Source organism: Pezoporus occidentalis, unplaced genomic scaffold (genome assembly GCF_034315485.1).
Source record: "Pezoporus occidentalis ecotype Australia unplaced genomic scaffold, CSIRO_AGI_Poc_V1 ctg4, whole genome shotgun sequence".
Taxonomy (NCBI): Eukaryota; Metazoa; Chordata; class Aves; order Psittaciformes; family Psittacidae; genus Pezoporus; species Pezoporus occidentalis.
The window spans coordinates 13,904,599-13,928,192 of NW_026915724.1; the positions used below are offsets into that span (position 1 = coordinate 13,904,599).

Consider the following 23,594-nt stretch of genomic DNA (forward strand, 5'->3'; position numbering starts at 1 on the left):
GTAATTTTTCTGCATTGTAAATTGAAACAAAAAAAAGCATTTTCCTCATGAGAATGTCAGGTCACTTAATGACATTAATGAAAACAGTCTCTTTTGGTTCTATGGAGTCTGCACACCACTGAAAAGTGAGTTGTTCATATTCGCTGACACGGAAATTCAGTTTTAAGTTCTGTTCTTCATTGATTCCTATTTGAAATGAATAAGCAGAAGCATAAGGTTGGGTTTTTTCCCCCCATGGAAGTTTACCATTTCAGCATATACCCTACGGTATTCGTATTTTGCGTAATGCATTGTAATACATTGCTCTGTGTATTAAGCTCTCTTCTGATGAAAGCACAGGTATGTATTTATGCCGTTTCATGCAATGTGGATTTCAAAAGATATAAATTATCTCTGCAGTAACAAATCTGGCAGTTAACATTTGAAATTATGAAATGCTCGCTGTTTATAATGTTAAGTATTTTAGCCACAGTTGAATTAATGAACAGTCTCATTTGTGTCTTCTTAACTCCATGTAAATCTATGTGCATATCTTAATTGAAGGCACATTTGGAGGATTATTTGCATGAAAACTGCTGATGAAGACATGTCAAAATAGGAAAGTTATTTTAAGACAGCTATAGTAGGGTATCTTCCTATCCAGGATGTTTGTCAGCTCTGACGATTCTTTGTTAATTTTGTCTGGCTGCTTTCACGAATCTTTGGGTTCTGACAAAAGCTAATAAAACCAGCTATGAATGCTTTAAATATAACTACATTTCAGAGAATATCAATCAGAGGAGGACTACATATGTAATGCCGGTACAAAAGCGTACACATTTGTTGCTTTGTGCCATGCAGTGCCATTTAGAGAAAAACTAGTTCCCTCATCAAATTTCCATACATTTGAACTGCTCTTGCCCAGAGTTAGGGTAAACTGCACAGTAAATGTTATGATGATCAACATCCATCCAGGGAACCAAAGTAGCTGCTGACCTTTAAATGTGAACATATTCACATACCAGTCTACCAACCATCTGGTGTGACCTGACATTTCTATTACTGGCACTCCTGTCTCTTACAGCCCTGCTCCAAACCACTGCAAATGTGATGATCTGTGCCCATGGTGACTGCCATCTTCCTCTGCGAAGTGTCCTTAGGGAAGTACACTTTGCTTCCTGTGGCTCATGTATTTCCATACAATTCCCACTGAATTGTAGCCCAACCTACTTGCCAAGGCTGTTAACAGTGTCAGCAAATCTACAAGACCAATAATCCCTTCTCCCCAGACAAAATGCCTAGCCAGGAATGGTCCCAGATAATCTTTACATCCCATTCCCAGGGATTCAGTTGTTTTGTGTTTGCAGGTCCAGCCTATAGCAAAATTGAGTGTGTACCCAAGAGACACACACACACAGAGGTCCTTAATGTGGCTGAATGCACAGACTGCTGCACACACACACAGAGCAGGGTGGGTAGCACAACCCACCTACCATGCTACCCAAACTCACACAGGTGCAAACACTCTGTCCTCTTCCTCCCCTCCAGCTGATCAGAATGGAGGTTCTATGGTGAAAACAAATGGCCTCATTCTCCACATCCACAAATACACCCACATTCATAGCCCCCTTGAATGTTAGCATGGCCCCTAAACCTGTTTAATAGCCAAGCCTGGACATGGGATCCTTTAACTGGTATACAAGTCACCTCCTACTTGCCAGATAGAGCAATGTGATGTTTGGTAGTGAAACAGATGCATACACTCACAGATTCATCACATAAACACTCCCACAGTGCCTTTGAATATTATCATAGGCTTTCAGACTGCCTAATATCCACGCCTGGACCCTGGGCTCTCTTTCTCCAGTCAGCGGCTCAGATCAAGACCTCCAGATGTGGAAATGTTTCTTCCAACTCACCAGCTAATCCAGCTTGAAGTTTGCCTGGGGAGGATTAAATTCAATGAAGAAATATAAACAGACCCATGTCTCTGCAATTGCCAGCGCTTAGACCTCTTTCAAACCCACATAAAACCTCATCCTTCCAGCTGCTACCACCCAGACCTACAGCTGTGCTGCCCATGGCCTCTTATCTGGTTGATGGCAGTTGGACCTTTCAACACACACCAGTCCTTCCAGATGCTGGTGTTTAGCCATTCAGCCCATGGTCCTTCCAACTGCTGGCACACAGGTTCTTGCATGCTAGTCCCTCCATGTGCTAGTACCTAGACCCACAAGCCCTAAGACCTGTGGATTTCTCTGGTCGTTGAAACACAGTTCTCTCTTGCCTGCCAGTCTCTGCAGTAGCTGGCACCATTTTTCCCACACTAGCTCTTCGCCAATCCACCATGATCCTTCCCCTCATCTTTGTATTCTTTGGCCCTTTCCCTAAACATACCATAGTCATTTTTACATAAGTCCACAAACCTCTTCTGATAGCCTCTGGTTTTCCACAATACTCATGTTAATCATGGTTCCCCCCGTCAGTGGAAAATTGTTGTTCAGATTGACATTCTTGAAGACTCTGCCTGAGTAGTTCCTTTAATGGGACATCAATCATCAGCTGAAGTGTTCTGGGTCCTCATTACTGTCTCTGTTGTGACTTCCTCCTTAATGTTTGCACGTCTGTGTGGTTAATTTATTACTTTCCTATTTATTTCTTTTATAGTAAGTAGATCGTGACCAAATAACTTAATGAACCAGAAGCTCCCATGCTCCACATACCCTCACACTACTGACTGACAGCTGTTGCAGCACTCAGAACCACAGCATACCCAGTGATTACAGGGTCCGACTCCCATTTATTATAGACATCTGTATGATGATAAGATAGCAACCTAGACTTCACTGTGCTGATTGAAAGTCAGGAGGCAGTTTTACATGTTTTCTTCACGTTCCGGTAGACTTAAAGGCATGTCATACAATATATTCTCATTTTGCTCCATTGCACGGCAATACACAACACTGTCAGACACTCACTGACTTTAGTGCAGTATTTTATCCAGATGATGAATTATTTTCCAGACTTTATAAGCCTTTATCATGATGGTTAAAATAAAAATAAAAGAAAGAACAATGACATAGTTGTGGTTTTCAAGTGATGTTCGTCTTGTGTCTTTGATGCTTGTTTGCATTATCTTCAGAAGGCTGTTCTAGTCTAAATAGGAAAAAAGAAGCAAACAGCCGCATCTTAAAAGAGTGTAGGGAAGGGAATACGTATATACTGTAAGAGCATTACATGCAAAGAAACCAAAACTGTCTATTGGAAGGTCATAAATTAACAGTGTCAAGTATCTGGCATTGCACAGAGGTTCTGCACCCCAACAGGATAGCACACAAAGGATATTATTATAGAATCATAGAATCATAGAATAGTTAGGGTTGGAAAGGACCTAAAGATCATCAAGTTCCAACCCCCCTGCCATGGGCAGGGACACCTTATGCTAAACCATATCACCCAAGGCCTCGTCCAACCTGCCAGGGATGGAGCATTCACAACCTCCCTGGGCAACCCATTCCAGTGCCTCACCACCCTAACAGGAAAGAATTTCCTCCTTATATCCAATTTAAACTTCCCCTGTTTGAGTTTTAACCCATTATCCCTTGTCCTATCACTACAGTCCCTAATGAAGAGTGCCTCCCCAGCATCCCTATAGGCCCCCTTCAGATACTGGAAGGCTGCTATATTATTACACAATTAAAAATGGAATTCTGCTGTCTGAAAGGCCAATCCTCTTCAATCTGCTTACAGAGTTTCTCCTGTGCTTTGTGAGTCCTTCTAAGTTATGTCACTCTTACTGTTTCCAACTTTTAAATCTCTGTTTAAACCAAGAGACTATGTGCCTTGGACTTTATGAAATTTCCTGTGAAAACCTGCCCAAATGCTGCTGCTATTCACTACATGGCCTTTGTGATCCCGTCATTCAGATAGTTTCAACATTCTGTCTTCTCTTACCTCTCCCTCCATGGAAATCTCTTTCCTCCCATGGAAATCTCATGATTTCCATGGCTACTTTGTTCATTGCAATAAAAAATGGCCACTGAATAAGGAAACTGATTTTTAGATTTGCTTTTTGCTTTGATATTTCAGGCTTGGGTTTTTAGCACCATTTCCAGGTGTGATCTTTAGTAGAAAATGCAGTAATAGATGAAATACAAGTCCACCAAGTGGAAAACACAGTTTAGTTACAAATTGAAAATAAGCCCCTTTGTTCACACTCTCCCCACTCCAAGTAGGCTGCCATCAGAGCAGTTAGAGTGCTGGGAATGGGGGATGAAGTGGCTTTTTGGTGTTTGATAAATTAGTAGCAATTTATTGAGCTCTTTAATTTTTATGCTGTAGCCTTCAAACTGCCAAAATGTGGTATCTTCCAGTTTACTTCTTACCGAATTTGGTTGTTTACTTTTTAGTAAATATGTGTGTGTACTTACACATACATTTGTTAAAAGAGACAGAATACTTACCTCTAGAGTCAGGTTCTCCCCATTTTCCTTTCTTTGGCTATATTTCTTTTTAAGGCACACTGCAGTTGTGATAGTGACAATAAGCATTACAACAAATACAGCCATGGTTGAAGAAACAGCTATTACAGTATTTTCTTGAGTTGTGCCTTTCTTTTCACACTTTTCTCCCATGTACCACCAGTTGTCAGCTGCGGGACACCTAGAAGTAAAAGAACAAATGTGTGCTGTCATCACCTAAAGATTAAAGGCATGAAAAGGTCTACTTAAGAAAAACTGCATCTTTGATGCACTGTTTCTATATGCCAGAGCATAATGAAGTTATCTGAAAATGGACTTCTATTTTAAAGTTGTCTTGCGTGGACAACTGCCTTTACACATGTGCTTTTTTTCAGCTTCCTGCTGTTTTTCAGGTCATGTCTTCAGAGAGAGCCTTTGCCAGAAAACCCAAGGACCATCCTGATACATTTGACTGCTTAATGCTTCTCTGCAGCTGCTCTATAGAGCTGCTGCTATAGAATGATTGCCTTTAGCTTCCAACGAAGACACCCTCTGTATCACTCAGTTCACTTATCTGCTTCCTCTTCCTTGACGTTTGTAGTACTTATGTTGATAGAAAACTCTCTTTCTGTTCCATGAAACTAATACCTGTCACTGGGACCAATGTCATATAATACTTGCTCCCACTATTACTAATTAGCCTCAAATCCTCATGCAGTTCTGCCTTTTATCATGCTCATCTCTCACACCAAGCCCTTCTATCTTCTTCAAAAAGCCTTTGTAGGAAGGAGTTGAATGAGCTCCTGGGGCAACTGGTCCAGAAGTTTTACACTGCTATTTTTATCTGATCAAACTACATTTCCAGGAAATGTCATTCTCCTGTTTCCTCACATGTTCTTTGAGGTTTTTTTTATTTCTCAGCTCACCTTATGCAGCAATTTGAACCTGTGAGATAAACAGGGAGGAGACCACAGGAGGGACTCTCAAGGCACCTCTGACCAGATAGCAGCTGAACCAAAACTTAGCTGCAGGAATTCCCCAGTTCAATGACTGAGCTAGCCAAAGGTGCTCCCACCACATTCCCCTTTGCCTGCTCAGTGCTTCTCCACTAGTAGATGTGGAATGGTCTGATGAGACTTTCTTATTCCAGAAGGAGATAATTTTCAAATATAAAGAACTTGTATGAGCTGCCTCTGCCCTCTCCCAAGAAGTTAAGTGACTAACATCCTAGCAGCCATCTGGGTTTAGAACTAAAATCAGATTCCAGGACTTGATTCCTTCACCTTATCCAGCATCACAATCAGCTCCAAAACATTTTATAGTGAAAATGTAAGGATGCCATGATCTAACACTAGAAATGTACATGTGCAGTACTTCTGAGTACACACCTGCCCCTTTCTAACCCAGATTGTTCCTTATGTGTTGTTTTCTCTAGTTCCTGTCTAAGCCATTTATTCAAATCTACCTTCAACGCTGAAAATGAGTCTATTTGCAGTGCACTGTGAAGACACTGACTGTTGGGGGACTTCATGTGATCTGGCTTAAAGTTCTGTATCACATTCCCCCTTGTTTCTCAATAGAAAATCAGAGCAGAAACTGACTGCTGGTCATGTAATTCTCTAGGACAGAAAGTAGGTCACACCATAGGCACTAAAACTTCAAATAGTCCAGATATGTCAGAAATTAAATGTTCTCTCTGTAATTTAAAAATCAGGCATAACATTCAGTATAACTTTTATCTGTCTTTTTGGAACAGCTTCTTGACATTTACTCGTATTTGTGACCTCTTTCTGATGAGTTGCACAAGAATTATTTTTCAAAAGGTTTCTAAATGGGGAGATATAACAATGAGTCATCCTGACTCTTGTTGCTCTTGGCCTTTAGGTATTTGCCTCCAGCCTACCTGCCCTGGCACAGCCTCACATAAGGTTACTATCTTCAGCATTAGAGCTTGTTTGAGACCTGGAACAATGCTAATAAGCCAGGTGGGTTACATAAATGTATCCACAGAGAATTAAATAAAAGTTGATATTAATTTTCCTGCAGGGCAAACAATGTTTTTAGGTCTCAGCTTTCATTGCTGGTATCAAAGACAAGCAACTAGACTTCAGCAATTCATGGTCATAATTTGCACTAACGGTATTTCTGAATCAAATTCTAAAACAATGTCTGTGCTGCTTCCTGCCTGAGAAGTATTAAACATCTTTTCTACTGATACAAATGCTCTTTTATTTCAACTGCATTTATACTTAACTCTTCTAGCTTTTGCTATAGGGAGTTCAAAGGAGGTGCACAGTCCACTTTATAACACTGGGCTAAGACATTACTTGAAAATGATAAACACATTTAAAATACAATTTACAGAGAAGTCAAGCAGAGTACTTCTAACAGTCAAATGCTGTGGTTAGGAGCTCTGTTGCCCAAACTGGTCATAAGTTTAGTCTCACAGTAGCAGTTGGAAATACTTGTTTTAATCAGCTAAAGTCCGTCTTTCCCTTCCTTAGGAGCAAAGATTTATTCTACTACAGACTTTCATTATTCTTCCTAAAATGGCATTTCAGAGTGAATATAGGCAGTTACCTGCACACCTGTGCTCTGTCTACAATAACACAGACACCGTCATTTTCACAAGGGTTGTCTGGACAGAAATCTGGAGTCTCTATCTCTGGCTTTTCGGTGACAGAGGCTGTTGTGGTGGGTGTTGTCGCGGTGGTAGGCTTGGTCGTAGCTGTGGGCTTAGTGGTGGCAGCTGTGAGCTTGGTGGTAGCTGTGGGCTTGGTGGTAACAGTGGTGATAGAGGTAGATTTGATGGTATTGGCACTGGGCGTATTCACAATATGGGTGGGTGAAACACTTGGCTGAGTTGATAGTAGATCTGATATATCTGCAAGATAAAAACACAAGCAATAAGGTCTTCATGCTATTTTTACTCTTATTCTAATGACAAGTTCTAATAGTAAAAAGAACCTCTCCACAGGTATAATGGATAAATGGTCTTATCTTTCAGGAGCATGATGTATTTTGGAAATGTCCTCTAAATTATTTCAGAAACAGAAAAATGTATTCAAACTATCTTATTCAAAATAATTTGCACAGGATTAGTATAATTTTATGTATCTTCACATAAGATAAAGGAATTATATAGTGCGTGTACTTATTCACAAACATATGATTTCACCTTAGATACACGTATAGTTCCAAAGCTGGAAAGTTTCCAAAAGTACATCAAAGTACATCATTTGTATCTATATCTACATCATTAATTACTTGGTAAGTATGTGACACTCCTTTTTTTACTGTATCATAAAGAATATCAGCAATGTTTACATACCTTCCATTGTTAAAAGAATATAAATGCCATCTTCTTTAATAAAGTTGCGGCTTCTAAGTCTCTGATGAGTTAAAAATACACTTGTTCCACTTCCTGGACCTCTCATGAATGTAGTTCCATTAGGAAAAGTTGCTATGGATCCCACTTTATCTGGCCTATCCCAAAAATATGTTGACGAAGACTCTGGAAAAAAAATCAACTGAATGTGAGTGTGGGACCACTCTGGATTTCTTTCTCAGTAGGGTCCCTTCCTTCTTAGATAATCCCTGCTGCAAAAAAGTACTGAGGCCTCTCTCAACAACCACGGCAGATGGCATCCTACTTTGCCAGCTTCTCCTTAGCTGCTTGTGGATATCACAGTTATGGAGAACACACTAAATTACTTCAAACTCAAGTACTAGGAGCAATGCTGAACCTGCCTACAGATTTTTGCAGATTTTTTGCTTGAGATTCCACACTGATGAGACGCTCAAGACAATGGAGATCTTCAATGGCTTGTTTTAGCATAGGGTATTGAGAAAAGGACTTGCTGGAGATTAGGTTATTGAAGAGCTGGCTGAAAACCGGTTGTATTTTCTTTTCAGTTCTTTTAAAGTAAGTGTAGTGGAAAAAAAAGATTAGTAGTACATGAATCATATGTGAAATGAATTGATTCAGTGCTCCTCAAAAAAGAGCATCTCTTGATGTGGACAAAGGGCACAAGGTACTTGAACAACCTGAACAGTCACAGGCCACTGATGTCCCCTCCATTAAATCCTATTCTAAATCTCAAAGCTGAGCCTGATTGTCTATGAAAGTATCTGCCAGAGGGAGAAGAAACTGCCTACTCCAACACTTCCGCTGGTTAGAGAAAGGATAGTAGTTACAAGGCTTCTCTTGGGAATCTGGGGGCTATCAACAATACATGAACACAGGAGAAGGAGCAGAGTGCAAACTGTGGCCATAACAGCAGAGAGCACATTTATGTCCATCTATCTATGGAGGACCTGGTGTGCTACGTTTTTCAATTACGGGGGGGGCATTTAGTCTTTCCAGATTACCCACTTTGTTTTCATGTACAGACAGTGTCATAGAAAAATCCATGAAAAGCGTAACATTTTAAAAATAATACTGTAAATTAGACATTTTTGTGCCTTCCTTCCTTCACTAATGATACAGTCTGAAGGCCCAGGAGAGTAATTCAGTGGTAGAGGTGGTTTGTTTTGACAAGACCCTTACATCAATGCAGAAAATAATTTTGGACTTAAATCCAATATTTATCCAATGATGACTATTGGAGAGAAGGGAGGGTCTTTAATATCTCTCTTTACAGAGATTCCTACCTTTTCTCATAGTTACATCTTTACTTCCACTGCCTCCTTTCCCAGTTATTAAGGACAATTGCTCCTTATCTCCTCACATCTTGAACAAGTACAGATTATGTAATACGAATCAGTACTTTGTCCATCTGGAAATCTGCACTGACAGCACTATACCTTTTACAAGGAGGGCAGGGATTTGTTTAATAGCTTCACTTTTATCTGGTATGAACTGTGTGTATTGTTAATTCAGTATTTTTCTTCTAAAGCCTTCTGGAAAACTTCCATTCTCATTAAAGCAGATATAAATGCATCTTCACAGAACATATGGGAGAAGTTTTAGGAGTGGATCATCCACCAGTTTCTTATGCAAATCAGCCTTAAAATCCAGGGTCTCAGCTTAATCTACTTGTATGTCTAATTTTCTCTGGTCTGCGGATCTTTTATATTGTTGCTGCAAATAATTAAAACATTCCAGAAGCTGAAAAAAACTGCACTAATTTACACAAAGAGAAAAACTAACTCCTTGTCTTTTGGTTACATTTTAAATGTACTGCATATCATGTCTGATTTTAACTAACCTGATAATTCCAGAGGGTCTGTTGTTATACTTCTTTGGTTTGACATCCGTTGACGAATATCAGGATGCTGGTCGAGCAGAATCATGGTACCTTGTTGCCATGCACAGGGCCATTGCAACTGATCATCATTTGCTCCAGAAATCAAGTGGAAGTAAATTGCCAAATTAAAGGGATTATCAGTGGTACCATTTACATATAAGCTGACCTGAAAAGCATACCCTTCACTTGAATAAAAGGGTGGACTGTATATTCGTCCTGATCTCCCTGCTGGACTTGTATTGAGGAGATGCGTGAAATTTCTGATATGCCAGACATGGTGGGGACACTGAGTTTCTGACAAGTTGATGTCGTCAATAGAGAGGCCTCCGTTTGATAAGCCACTTCCTTTCATGCCTTGAAACACAACCCGGAATTTACTTGTGACATTCAAAGAAACATGATGGAGCTGCCAGTAACCCGCAGGTGAACCTGAAAACAAGGACAAGCATTTATGAAGTAAGCAGTACAGTCAAATACTGCCAAGAGCTATGGACCCCATAACACCATGTAAGAATTTCTTAATTCCAGTGGCTCTGAGGTGATAGAATGTTTCTCCTGTAGATGTTACTTTTTCAGCGCAAGATCATATTTTCTGAATTCAAATTTTCAACAGATTTAATACGCATAACAGCTCTGCAATTTGAGTGAAAACAGTGTTAATCATTCTTAAGACAGTGTTTTCTTTTATGTTTTTAAAGAACATTGCATTAAATTAGTCCAAATGTTGTGATAATTAGATGCACAAAGATGGCTGTCACCTCTATTATTAAGAAGAGGAAAATTCAGAACAAAATATAATCAAATTAACATGTCTCAACAAAAAATGTTAAGAGGATTCTGGGAGCCCAGAACCACAAGGTTGGTTCATTTGGTTGGTTTTGTGTATTTAAATGACTTGTCAGAAGTTTGCCTATGCAGAAGCACTCTCCATCCATCAAATGATAAATGGTACTAAGTTCAAATTAAACCACTCATTTGCAAAACCTTCTTCATGTGATAAAACCTCACTGCAAATTTGATGCTGCATCCAAAAGTGCCTGCACTAGCAAATTGCACTTGACTACAGGAGCAGTGTACACAAAAGCAAAGACCTCTGCACAGGGGCTTTGTAAGGCAGGTGAAAGTAGGACATCCTTTGTTAACAGTATGTGCAGCAAAACAGTTTCTTTTGCTGTCTGGTTTATGTTCATCTGCACAGAAGACCAGACTTTCAGCTGCATTTATGGAATAAGCAGTGCCAATCACAGGTACAGAACTCATGACTCAGTCTCCTAACAATTCTAAACACAACACAATGGATCTCAGATATGAGTCTTAATTTCTTGCCATTTTTCATTACTGTTATAAGCAGGAGGAAAAAAGTAAACACAGAAACAAGAACAAAACCCACTGTTTTTTATTAAGTTGCCTTCTGCATAAGGATTTTTTGAACTGCACAGATTAGATGCAGGACAGGAGTTTTTGACTTATGTTCAATGAGCAGACCAGCTAACTGTGCTGTAAAATGTCCCACCATGATAGCCTCCACAATATCCCCTGCTCCTGTGCCACAGATCAGGAGAAAGAGCTCAGGGCTTGTCCTTCAGCCTCTCAGGCGTGATGGTTCAGTGCAAACCCATGAGCAGCTCAGTCAGCATGTCACACCACGGCTGGAAAGGGCTGCAGGGTCATTGTTTCTTCCAGTTTAACTGCGCTGGTGAGGGTGACTTCTCACATAAGAACAGTGAAACAGCTTGCAGGAAAAAAACTATCTCAAACCATTCCTGAAATTTTTACCAGTGATTATCAAAGTAGGATGCCTATCTGGACACACATATGTGATCAAAGACTTACTTAAAAGGAAATTGTGGACTTGAGAAAGAAAGAATGGGGTATGGGACCTAATATATATGAAAGAGTATTTGTGAAGAAGGCTGAACTGTGGAGAAATTAGTCTTGGCTTCAAAGTAGGGTTTGAAAGAGGTTGGAGCGCTCAGACTGATCTGAAATACGCATCTGCCTCAGAAACTGTGACAATTCTATTAAGGATTCCTGATGGCACACAGGGATGATGAAAGTATCAGGGTGTAGAAAAGAGTAGAAAAAGAAAAGAAAAACGGGCACAGCAGCAGATGAGCCTAAAGGAATAAGAAGAGGCAGAAGAGTGGACTTGATAACCTGTTTAGTGAAAGAACTTGCACAGACCCTTGGGTAACCTGAAGATTAAAATAGTTATAGCTGTAATGGACACCAAGTGATAGCTAAGTGATAAAGTAATTTAATCATAAGGTAACTTTGGCAATTCTAGCTTAAAGAGCTCTTGTGCACTAACTGACCCCAGTTGCTCATTCGGTAGGTCATAACCTCCTAAAAGCACAAGAACTCAGTTTTCTTCAAACTACAACTCAAATCATGATCTGCTGCCCATGTATTTCAGATAAGTAATTTCAAACATTGTTTAAAAAGTAAGCTGAATTTTATTTATCCTTTTTAAACTAGTATGTTAGGTAATCCAGGACACTTACACTTTCCATTTCTTTGTTATTACTTTCTTAGTCATTGCAATTTACTCTAATGACCAACTTCATCGGTTGCTATTGACGCCAGCAATTCTGGAACAGTTAAAATGACTACTCATGGAATTTTAGCTATTTTGGTGAGAAAACCATCTTGATAATGCAAGAGTTTGCAATTTGTGGTAATTGATTACATTACAGGAAAATCTGACTGAGGATCAAGTATATATTCATCAAGTATAATTTCACCAGCAAAGAATCAATCACATAGAGAAGAAGCCAAAGAATAACACTACGAGATGAGTCACTTTGATACAACATTTCCCCCCAGTACTTTGAAAAGGATATTGAGTATAGATTAAACCAAAATGCAGTTTTATTCCATACCTTTTATCTCTTCAATGAGTCTCAAAGTGCCATTCGGATGGGCTGAAGTATACTCCCTGACCCAGACATGCAGGCAATCACTTTCATGACCACTGTTATAGAAATAGAATTGTAAGCACTGAAAACCCCTTTTGGGATACAAAATTCTGCTCTCCAGGATAGCTGTGCTTCCCTCTACTCCAGTGCTGGTGTTGAAATGCATGAAGTAGCCAGAATCTGTGAAAAGTCAATGAGAAATTAATGGTAGAGGAGAAAGAAAATAGAATTTTCCTGGCATACTGCTATTCTTAACGCTGTCTTGTAATAGCAAACACAAGAAGACATGGTCAAGTCAGGGTGAAGTAGATTCTGTACAAACCCTCAGATCCTTGCAAGATTTTTCCTCGTTTTTCTGTCTCTAGCAGTTTGTACTCTTTACCCAGTAATTCATCATTGACTCTCCCTCTGGAGGACTGGTTTAAGCTCCTGAACTCATGAAGATTTTTCTGGCAGGTTCAGAAACAACTGGCTATATTCCCAATTAACTGTTCACTTGAGCAGGGATAATACACATAATTTCTAAATCCCAATCCTTTCCAAGGATTTTCTGAGCTATTATTGAGAAAAGCAGCAATCTTTCTGGTGCGCCTGTACCATAGGTTAGAACATTTTATACAGTTCTCATGTCAGCATGTGGCACTAAGACTAGAAAACAAATTAAAAGAGATAAGGACATTCAGTTTTCTCAAATAAGCAGAAAATCGATCGTTATCCCTGAGTATGTAGATTTATGTTGCTTAGTTAAAAAATAAGCTGTGATTTGTTAACAAATAAACAGAGAGCAAGGCCAAGATCGAAGTCAACTCACATGCCTCTGCAGAATATAATTGCCAGCAAGATAAGAACAGTATTTTCTCATACCTTCACATTCTCCCATATTAGTGTGATCAGTATATGGCCCAGCAAGAACGTGAGACAAACGCTGCCAATCACTGTTATCATCTGAACTTTGAATCATGCCACATATATTTTCAAGCTCAAAACTGCATGTGTCCATGAAACTCAGGGAGGAGGCTATAACATTCAAAAAAAAAACAAAAAAAAAGAAAAAGAAACAAAAAGCTGTGAATCTCCATTACACAACATCCATCTTAATTCTGAATGTCCAAAAGCCAAGAGCAGAGAAAGACTAAATGCAAACACCAAATAATCAGTGGCTTTGCTTACCATCAATGTTCATAAGTATAATGTTCTGGAACTCAAAGCATTTGGCAATTAACTGACATTAATAAGATGTTGTCAGGAACACTCTGGGCACCCAGGAAGCACAGGAGAGTGCCAGCTAATTATCAGATCACGTTTTTTATTTACAAAACGAACACTAATATCAGTCCAAACCCACCGACTTTCACACTGTCAAAAGGTCCTGAGACTTCCCATTCATGCCTCTGCTTTCCTCGGGCTGGTCCAGACATGGCCACAGATTTTGAGCTGGAGTGCTTATTTTGAAATATAGCATAGCAGAAGTTATTTCACTGCAATAAGCAAACCTTGATTTTCAAACTGCTGAACAGAAAAAACCCAACATGTTTGACAAAAGGTACATTTGGAACCAATTTTTAAGATGTCTTGCATATAACAAGTGAAAAATTAAGTAAAGGAAGACTGTGCAGTTGAATATGAAAGGGAGACCACTGTAGGAAATAGTTTCTCTGTCTAAAACAAACCCTGGATGGGTAAGGGAAGATACAGTCCAGGTTTATCCCTGATCTTAGTTTTGTTTCCCATTGTACCATGCCTAAGTTCTGTGTATCACCGGACAAGATCTGAAAACAAATCATATAATAAAATGCTTTTCAAAGTACATATAAAGTATTGTGGCAGGTTTAAAGGTTTCATTTGATACGGAGAAAACTTCCACTACAAAAAGGACCTTGAGTATCACAAAAATCAACCTCAATGGCATGCCAAATGCCTCACTTAGGCTGTGGCTCAGGGAAACACTTAAGTATGAGCTGCTGCCATATCAGTTGTACTGCTGAGATATTTGTAGTGTCCTCATAAAAAGCTAACAGCCCTACAGAGCTGTAAGGCTATCAGAAGTGTTGTGTGACTGATACCTTCTAAGGCACAGTATTGGTATGATGTAAAAAAACAAGAGATTTTAATGGTAACTGTTATGTTGACTGCTGGAGAAAGAATATAAACAAAAGGGACAATTATATGAAATAACTCTTTGAAATCAAAATATAAACCAAAATATGCAATTGATTTGCCCAAACAGAAAAGAAGCAGCCAAACTACTTTAATTAGACACTGCTGGCTGGCATGGAGTGCTGACCTGAACAACAGGAAGAGAGAAAAGCGAGACCCAATTTCTTATGATTTATTCCTTAGATTAATTCCTGAAATAGGAGAAGGGGGCACTGCTTGAGGCAGGTTTTGAACTCCATCTGCCCCAAAAGCCAAATACTTTCTTGGTATGTAGTGAAAGGCTGGACTTGGAAGAAAATACATGGTGGAGGAGTGCTGAGTCCTAACTTCCAGTAGCATGGTGAAAATTCATGGTTGGTTCTGTTAAGTAGTATGCTAGAACGGTAAAACAGACTAAAACCTACTGTTATCATACAGCCTGAAAGACAGTCCTGAAAAAAAGATGAGAACAGCTCTAAAGTATCAGTCAAGATTTCTTATGCTGCGGGTTGGGTTTTTTTTTTAACGTTAGAACCAAGTTTGCCATTTTTAATGGAATTTCCTAACCACACAGGCCTTTAGCAGAAGTTAATCTTAACCTTTTCCTTGAATCATGTTCAGCAACAGAAGTGATTTTCTGATTCCTCTGGGAGGATATCTGCCACCCAAACCATGTTTAGAATTCTCAGTCTTCCCATAACCTAAAAGGATCAGCCTAGCGGCAGAATGAGCAAGGGCTGAGACCTGTGAAACATCCATCTTCCCTGGCACAGGGGCCATTTAGGCAAATGGTGGGTGATCTGAAGACTACTTATGGCTCTGTAAATATCATGGGCACTATACAAAGCCAAGGGACAAACTAGACAGGAGGGAAGATCCTGATTGCACTGGAGGTGGTGGCAGTTTTGTCACTGATCTCAACATGGCTGGGGTTTATTTCACACAGGGAATGTGCCTGTGGGTTAAGAAAAAAGTTAAAATCTCATGAAGTATTCACATAGTGCATGAGAATGATGGAAAGTATATAAGTTTAAGAGGGAGGAAGAAGGACCCCATTCACTGTTAAAGACATCCTTAGCTGTAATCACTTCTGTAACACCTGACTGTGTGCCAAGTGGTAGAATGTGAGGCTGCATGTAAGTGTGTGTTCAGTTTAGACCTACATGAACAGAAATATTTCATGAGAATTGTATGCTCAAAAAAAAAGCACTGGTTTAATAAAACTTTTATAATTATTTAAGGTATCTGTAGAATGAGGCTTCATATATAGTTGTAAACTAGTACTCACTACTTGGGATATTGAGGCAGTGAGATAAGAGTTTTCATCTGAGTGCCAGGGCACGTTTGATGCAGTCACAATTACAGAATTACATTCCAGTTTTGTAATAGACTTATCTGTATTTCTCTGTCTCTTACTTTCACTCAACTTTCTAAAATAAATCCCATATAAGCAAAATAACTCTTTTGACCACTTTTGTAAGAGACTGGGTTTGAAACTAAAAGGAAAAAATCTAAAAAGCACACGTTTTCTGCATAACAGCATCTGTACCCTATTTGCTTGAACACTGGTGGTCTCACAGAGTCCATGGAAGAGGAGTAGGTACGATAGCCACAGCAAAGATACTCATTTCTGTACAGTGTCTGAGCAACAGCTGTGCAATAATGGAGAAAAAAAAAACAAACAGAAAGCTTTGTGCAGAAGCACACATTTTAAACAGCCACCCAAGGGAGGAACAAAAATCCACTGCTGAGTGAAGCTGGTTTTTAGCTAAGGTCAGATGAGATTGCACAGAAAACTGCTGCATAGCAGTGTTTCTGCAGGAGGCCTATGCTTTTCCTAGCTGTACCATTATTTATGGTGTTTTTAACACAATTCACTTCTGCAAATACGTTAGCATCTCTTTCACTTGTGCCTGGATGAGTCCAGTGTGTACGTATCACCCTCTTTTCTTTCAGCTGCCAGAAGTGAAGAAGTTTAAAAGCAATGGAGAAACTTACAGCAATTGTACAACCGGTTCAGTTTCTGGAGATCATAATCACTGAAATCCATTCGCTGTCCTATAACGTCCATGAAGTCTGGTATGTTAGTGACAATGGTGGGTTCAGTTCCGTTCCTGAATGCATTCTGGCTATAGTGCATCACAGAAGTATAATCATAAGGGACATTCAGGGAGTCTGATCTTTTATCATCATATTTGTTGAAATTATGTTCTCTACCTAAATGGGAAAAACAAAAGAGAAGATTTTTTGTTGCCCAAGAGGACCAAGTTCTGTGTAAAGACTCAAAGTGACAGAGAATTCATCAGATCCCAGAGTGTTTTTTGTAGTCATTTACTTGTCCTTGCTCTGTAAAACTACTTTATTTCTAGTCTGGAGTTATTTACTTTCCTCTTTCAGCCACTGGAACATAACACAATGACTTCTGCTGGATAAAACAAAGCCTTTTGCTACCAGAAAACTTCTTCCTGTGAAACACCTGTAAACTTTGGTGGCTTTATGATTCCCAAAAGTGGAGATAATGTTTCATACTCAGATTAATGCAATTTGCAACTGCAGTGAATCCCTGTTTCTAATCTGTATTCTTGATATATAATTGCTAGCCATTTTAGCTCACAATAAACCAGTTAGTGCTTTTATCAGATAAGCATCCAGAATTTACCTTTACAGATATTTTCTGGAGTATGAGCAAAACCCCATTACTAGCTATAAGGTAAACATTTTAAATTAGTCAAAATACAGTAACTATACTCTGGTCAGTGTAAAAAGCTGCAGCAGTTTCAAATGTCTAACAATAGTTCAACTTGTTATTAAAGAGTCAGCAAAGTATAATGGAAATCAAATAACAGTCTAAGTAATTTTCTGTAATGTATGCTTGCATATGCACCTGACTATTGATCACTACTGAAGAAGAATGCATTAGACTTAATCATTATCTACTTTTTCAGTCTTGTGTGTACCTGTGTTAGGGAAACATCAAGTCTGTGTATATAACTTTGGTTTTGGACTGCCTGAAAGTCACAGAGGACAAGGGCAAGCTGAAGAGACTGAGTCCCAAGGATCCCTGTGCCAGCTCTCAGGCTGGTGCCAAATGCACCATGGCTTACATTCACAAGCTGCATTACTAAAGTAACTGCTCATGTGATGCGGACCCCGAGAAGGGTCTCTCCTACCTGCACACCCTCTCTGCATGCTCTACTGTCTCAGTTCTGCTGCACCAGGTGTAATGGTCAGCAGGAAAGGATGACCAGTGTTTTCACTAGAGATTTTCTACTAACTTTGGTCATGCTGGGTTTTTCAGAGTGGGATTTTTTTTCAATTACTTCTGTTTTGTTAAGGGCTCCCAGACCAACAGTGCTTTCAGGGTACTCATTTTAACAAACCAAATTATTCCCTTCTGCTGCTCTGCTGTACTACATGTAGCATACCAGGACTCAGGCCTCTAGCTAGGGCTTTGGCAACTGCTGTGGCAGAAGCAATAACCACAACCACAAACAAGGCTTTCTGTCCTGAATAGGTGTCACCTGATATTTAATTCACTAATATGCTGGCTTTGAAATGTAAGTCCAGGTAAGAGGAGAATAGTGTGACCACCAAAGGGTGGCTGGAAGCTATGTTCCACTACTAAACCCCCTAACACCAGAGCCTGAAGGGAAAATCAGGTGAGTAACTGACCTGACAGAACCCTCTCCCAGATGATGGACACATAGTCATCCCGGTCAGACCGTGACTGCTCATGCCAGAATCCCAGGGCGTGCAGGAACTCGTGCTGGATTGTCGCGATCCTGTCACAGCCAGCTCCAATGGAGAGTTCCTGCAACCCCCTTTGGAGGTTTCCCACTGAGGACCAGCAGCTAGCATTGAAACAAGATGAGAGAGGGCTCTCTGAGATACATGCCATCCCCATGCCATGCGAGCTCCAGAATCAGTCTGTTCAACAGGTACATTTTTAACTTGAGTGTTGAAGTTACATTTTGCTACAGAGAGCACTTATTCATTGATCTGGTCCTTATCAGACCTTTTCCTCTCACATTTAGCTCTGTTTTGATGAACAAGCAGTTCTCCTATTCTGGCTCTTTAATGGTTTTTCTTTAGCAGAAGAATGTTGAGCTATTTGTGACAGCAGAAAACTATTGAGGATTTCATTGGCACTCTGGTAAACATTAAAGACTATGGACACATAACTTAGAGCAATTAAGTTACTGCAGATTAACAATTGTCAGATGGATCACAGTATGTGGCTGTAGTGCACTTTGAGCCAGTCCCTGTTGTAAGGGAACCAGGTTCATGCACACTCTGCCACTGCAGCTGCTTCTCTCCATTGTTTTGGCCTTTTTCTCTGTGAGGGGCTGTGGCTGCCAGGCAAGATGCACTTCTTTGTGGCTGTGTTTAGCTTTCAAAAGGTTGGTAGATTTGATAGTGCTTTTCACAAGCTCTTTCTTTTCTATTTCTGAGTTTCTGTTCTAGAGCACTTGCTGCTGACACACACTCACAAGGAAGAGCAAAACTGCAGCTGTGCTGGAAGTTTTTATTAAAGGATAAAAATTTCAGTGAGCTATCTGCACAAGACAATAAGACGGCACCCCATGTCCACAAACCAGCAAGCACAGAGAGCTACATTTAAATTGGTATTTTAAGCATCAAATAAATCAACACTTACCGAATGAAGTACATAAAATTAATCAGGCACAAAATATGCCATAGGATTTGCAGTTCTATCACCCCAGAAATTTAAAAACAAAAGCACACCATGTGCTTTTGAACCCTGTAACTTATTAGTACAACATATTCCCTAGTATTTCTCTTTCCACAAAGCAGCATAGGCCTTGGCTGTTGATTACTTATTAAAATCACAGTATGACACCTCAGAATAAGCACATATGGCATCCATAATTTCACAGGCTTGCCTTGAACAAGGCCTCATATTGATTATGCAGCTTTTTCTTGTGTTGTGCGGAAGTCTAAGAAGTCCATCACAGTTCTGGGTCCATCTCATACCAAAGCAGCTGCTCCTGGCTTCACACAGCAGGCTACAGGCAAAATTAACATCTGAACACCAGGGGACGCAGCTCCGCCTTCCCTTCAGACTACCAAATGCCTACAACACCATCACTCTGCAGCCACAGAGGGAGTAAATACATGGTCTGCGTTACCCAGCACTGAGAATAATACAAGTCAGCGCTCCAGAGCAATGAGCACCTGGAATCCCGTGTTAGGAGTGTCTTCAGGAGGGGAAAAAATGGGAGAAAGTCCCAGTTTTCCAAGTGTGTGAGAGCTCTATCTCTGATTCTATGCTTTCTGCATTGCTAGTTGCTCTATCAGAGGCTAGAGAAACAGGAAGGTATCTGCTCCGACTAATCCCACCAGCCTTCTTTTTGGAAGATGAGCTGTAAGTAGATACATGCCATTAGTAGCAATGATGCTACTTACTTCAAGCACATTCTATCCTAACGTCCTGCTAGCAAATAACTTCCTATGGTATCACAGATCACCAGTACAAGCACATAAACACTTTGATTTCCCAGCACCAAGCTGGTTAGCCAGGGATCTGTATTAATCCATTTCTGCATGGGTTCTCTTTGCCGTGTGACACAGTGGTAAAGAGCTGAACTGACACCCCCAGACCTCCATGAAAACCTGATTTTCCATGTGGAAATAATAGAGATGGTGTTGATCCTCCCTGGTCTGCTAACCACTTGGGTCTTCCACACCATGCAAAATTTCCTGCTAAATGAGTCCTCTATTCATGAGAAGAATACAGAGATGACCCTACATACGGTACTTCAGAGTCTACAAATGTGTATTTGCACAGGGCAGTCAACACAACAAAACAGCAGCTGGCTTCTTTTGTGGCTGACTTCATCTAGATTCAAAAGGATAATCCAGATGAGGACTTTATGGTCTACTACAAATCCTTTTGATACAAAATTCCCTCACCTTCCTCTGTCTGTTTCATAGATGCAAGCCAAGATTGGAAAGGCAAAGATGATTTATCAACTTTTTCCTGGTGTGCTAAAACTTCATTAATCCGGTTGGTGTTGCCAGGAACTTTGTACTCCTGTCTGTACTGTACCCGCTGGACTGAGGTCTTTAGTCTGCAGTTAGAAGGGTCCTCACTGATTAATAATAATAATAATAATAATTAGGAACTGCAGAGGGGAAATGTTTTGGTTTATCTACCTTTCACCTTGTCCCACTATATCACAAGACAGTCATGGAGTGAAATGAAGGGTCAGTCCTGATAACATTTTGTGCAGCCCGAAGCTAGCTCACTGAAACTGGACAGCCATTTTCAGGAGACTGCATTGTTTAGCTCCAACCTTTTAAGAAGTGCTGCTGAGCATTAGTTGTTTTAAGAATGTGTCAGCTGAGGTGATAGAAAAATTTCAGGGCAAGCAACACACCAGGCAGTGAGGACAAGATATGTTATCCAACTAGAATGACTTGTCATCTTCATCACCATGACTCATCTATTTTTAATAGATACATAAATGAAACATCATGCAGAGGCCTCTAATTTGCCATAGGCTAAATATTGCAGTTTTTCAGGTACAATTATTAGCAAATTCAATGCATACTTTAGGTGATGAAGGACTAAAAAATTTATCTACATGAGTTTTCCATTTGGCTCAACAAGCCCAAGTTATTAGCACAGGAAAATGCATTGCTCCCTACGTCTCCACTTACACATCTTTTAGGGTTGAGTTTCAATGTCATGTGTACAGCATGAAGAAAAGAAGGTATAAAAAGCCAGAGACTGAAGACATTCTGAAACAATTATCTGCTACAGATATCTCAGAACAAGTCAAATGGAAAGAGAAACATTTTTATTATCAGAAAATCTTTTCCCATTTATGAATGCATTCTCATATCAGGAAATGATTTTATGAAAGTAAATTTCCTCAGCAGGCTATCAAGCTTTCCTTGATCTCCTTTTCTAAAAGAGAAATGTTTCAGCATAGAGAGGAGATATCTTTATTCTTGTTGCACTGTTTTGACAGAGACTGTCTGAGAAAGTGAAGCAGCTGGGGCAATTTTGAATTCCTTATGGAGTCTTATTTTACAAAATTTAAGGTGGAATAGCATAACTATTCATCAAAAGAGGTAAATAAAGTGAAACCTCTGTAAAATATCTAAGTGCTATGCAAGCATTTAAAAATATTGCTGTTATATCTGAATGCTGGTGTGACATTGCTCAGACGCAATTCCATTGTAATAGTCAAAAAAATTCATTGTCCCATAATTAGAACTATCATATTGCTGCTGGGATTGTTTTTGTTAAACTAAGGTGACCATTTTGTTAAACTAAGAATGACCATTTGAAAGTGATACTTCATATATCCAAAAATCAATCCAGAAAATAATTGGCTTGTTTCTGATATGTTTTACCGTGCCCAGAAAATTAACTCTTAAAGGACTTGATTTCTTCCCACACTTAGAAAGAAGTATCAGCAAAAAATTGTTTATTGTTACCAAGGTAATATCTGGTTTGGAAACTACTACAATTTCCAGTTAAAAAAAAAGACTAGTAAAATGGACACAACAAAAATACAAAATTATATACATATATATATGAGTTTTAGATGAATAATGGCCACAAAAATAGGTTAAAGTCAAACCGGATAAAATTTATTTTACATAACTCCTCTTACCCACTTCCTTTGAACACATGTATGTAATTCTTCTCCCCTTCCCAAGGTTTGAAGTCAATGCAGGTTTTCAGTCGATACTGTTCAAATGCCTTGAGGATGAGTGCCTTAGCATTCATTTCTGCAAAGCAGAGTGTTCTTGTCAATACTGAGCCAATAGGTTTGTACTATTATCTGTATGGAGCACGTCCTAAGGGTGGGTCTTACTCCAGCAATCTTTGATTAAACTAAGCAGGCGTTTTGTTGGATTAAGACAAGGGGACTCAGCAATGTGCCAGTGCAAACTGTGTTGTCTGCCAGAATCCCAGTTTGCCATTGGTGCTGTAGATTATGTACATGGCCAGGTAAGCTTCTGGGCTTTGAAAAGATCATCAGTGTCCTGTTTTTATTTCTGCTTAGTAGAGTTTCATGTCCCAGACATATGCATTTAAAACCAAATCAATTTTATATGCATTTAAAACCAAATCAATTTTCTGGGCCACAGCAATGGCGGGATAAGAACCATCCAAGAAAGGAGGTGAGAACCAGCACCAACACTAAGGTGAGACATGCTGCTTGTGCTTACCCAGGCCAAACCCTGTTGTGGGAAACGCCTGCTCTGGGCTTACAATAAAAGGTGCCACAGAGTATGTATCAACCGGTATTTAACATTTCAATCAACACAACATATGGACATTGTCAAGGGCAAATACCATACCTAGGCTATCATCAAGGACATAGGGAATAACATGGGGCCACCGATATTTGTCACCAATGATGGAGTTTCGTGCCTGCATGTGAGAAAGAAGTAGGTATGAAGTCCTGAGTAAAATGTGGGTTAGGATCAGGGACTACAATAGTGCTAAAGCAAAGCATTTTTCCTACAAGCCCATATGGGTAAGATACATCATCAAAGAGCTCAAAAACTTCAGAAGATCAGAGGTCTAAGGCTCGGGTTTGAAATCCCTTCACTCCCTTCTTTCTTCAATTTCTGCAGCATTTTTTCCATAGAAATTACCTGGGATTTCGATGGCAGTGTGAGGAGAGCTTTGGCTCCTGTGGGAAGCATTAAGATCTAAAGTCCTGGCAACTGTACAGACATTAATAATTTTTTTAATTTTCCATAATGCAAGAGTTTGTTCCTGTGCCCTTAGCAAGTGCTGTTCTTGCTTCCACTGATACACTCAGGCCAAAGCAGTTCACCAAAAGTGAGAGTAAAACATCATT

General features: G+C 39.7%; 1 protein-coding gene across 1 annotated transcript in view; it reads right to left on the minus strand.

Moving 5' to 3' along the window:
* Positions 1 to 2,759: 2,759 nt before the first annotated feature.
* The window catches only part of MEP1B (meprin A subunit beta), a 28,317-nt gene continuing 7,482 nt past the window's right edge, over positions 2,760 to 23,594 (minus strand). The window contains exons 5-15 of the mRNA XM_062633507.1: positions 23,086 to 23,158; positions 22,392 to 22,509; positions 18,415 to 18,593; positions 16,741 to 16,959; positions 13,471 to 13,623; positions 12,571 to 12,786; positions 9,650 to 10,117; positions 7,771 to 7,953; positions 7,020 to 7,323; positions 4,443 to 4,641; positions 2,760 to 3,135 (exon numbers count right to left, since the gene is read on the minus strand). Of these exons, the coding sequence (XP_062489491.1) occupies positions 3,118 to 3,135; positions 4,443 to 4,641; positions 7,020 to 7,323; positions 7,771 to 7,953; positions 9,650 to 10,117; positions 12,571 to 12,786; positions 13,471 to 13,623; positions 16,741 to 16,959; positions 18,415 to 18,593; positions 22,392 to 22,509; positions 23,086 to 23,158 (2,130 nt within the window). The 3' untranslated portion in view covers positions 2,760 to 3,117. The remainder of the gene's footprint in view (positions 3,136 to 4,442; positions 4,642 to 7,019; positions 7,324 to 7,770; positions 7,954 to 9,649; positions 10,118 to 12,570; positions 12,787 to 13,470; positions 13,624 to 16,740; positions 16,960 to 18,414; positions 18,594 to 22,391; positions 22,510 to 23,085; positions 23,159 to 23,594) is intronic.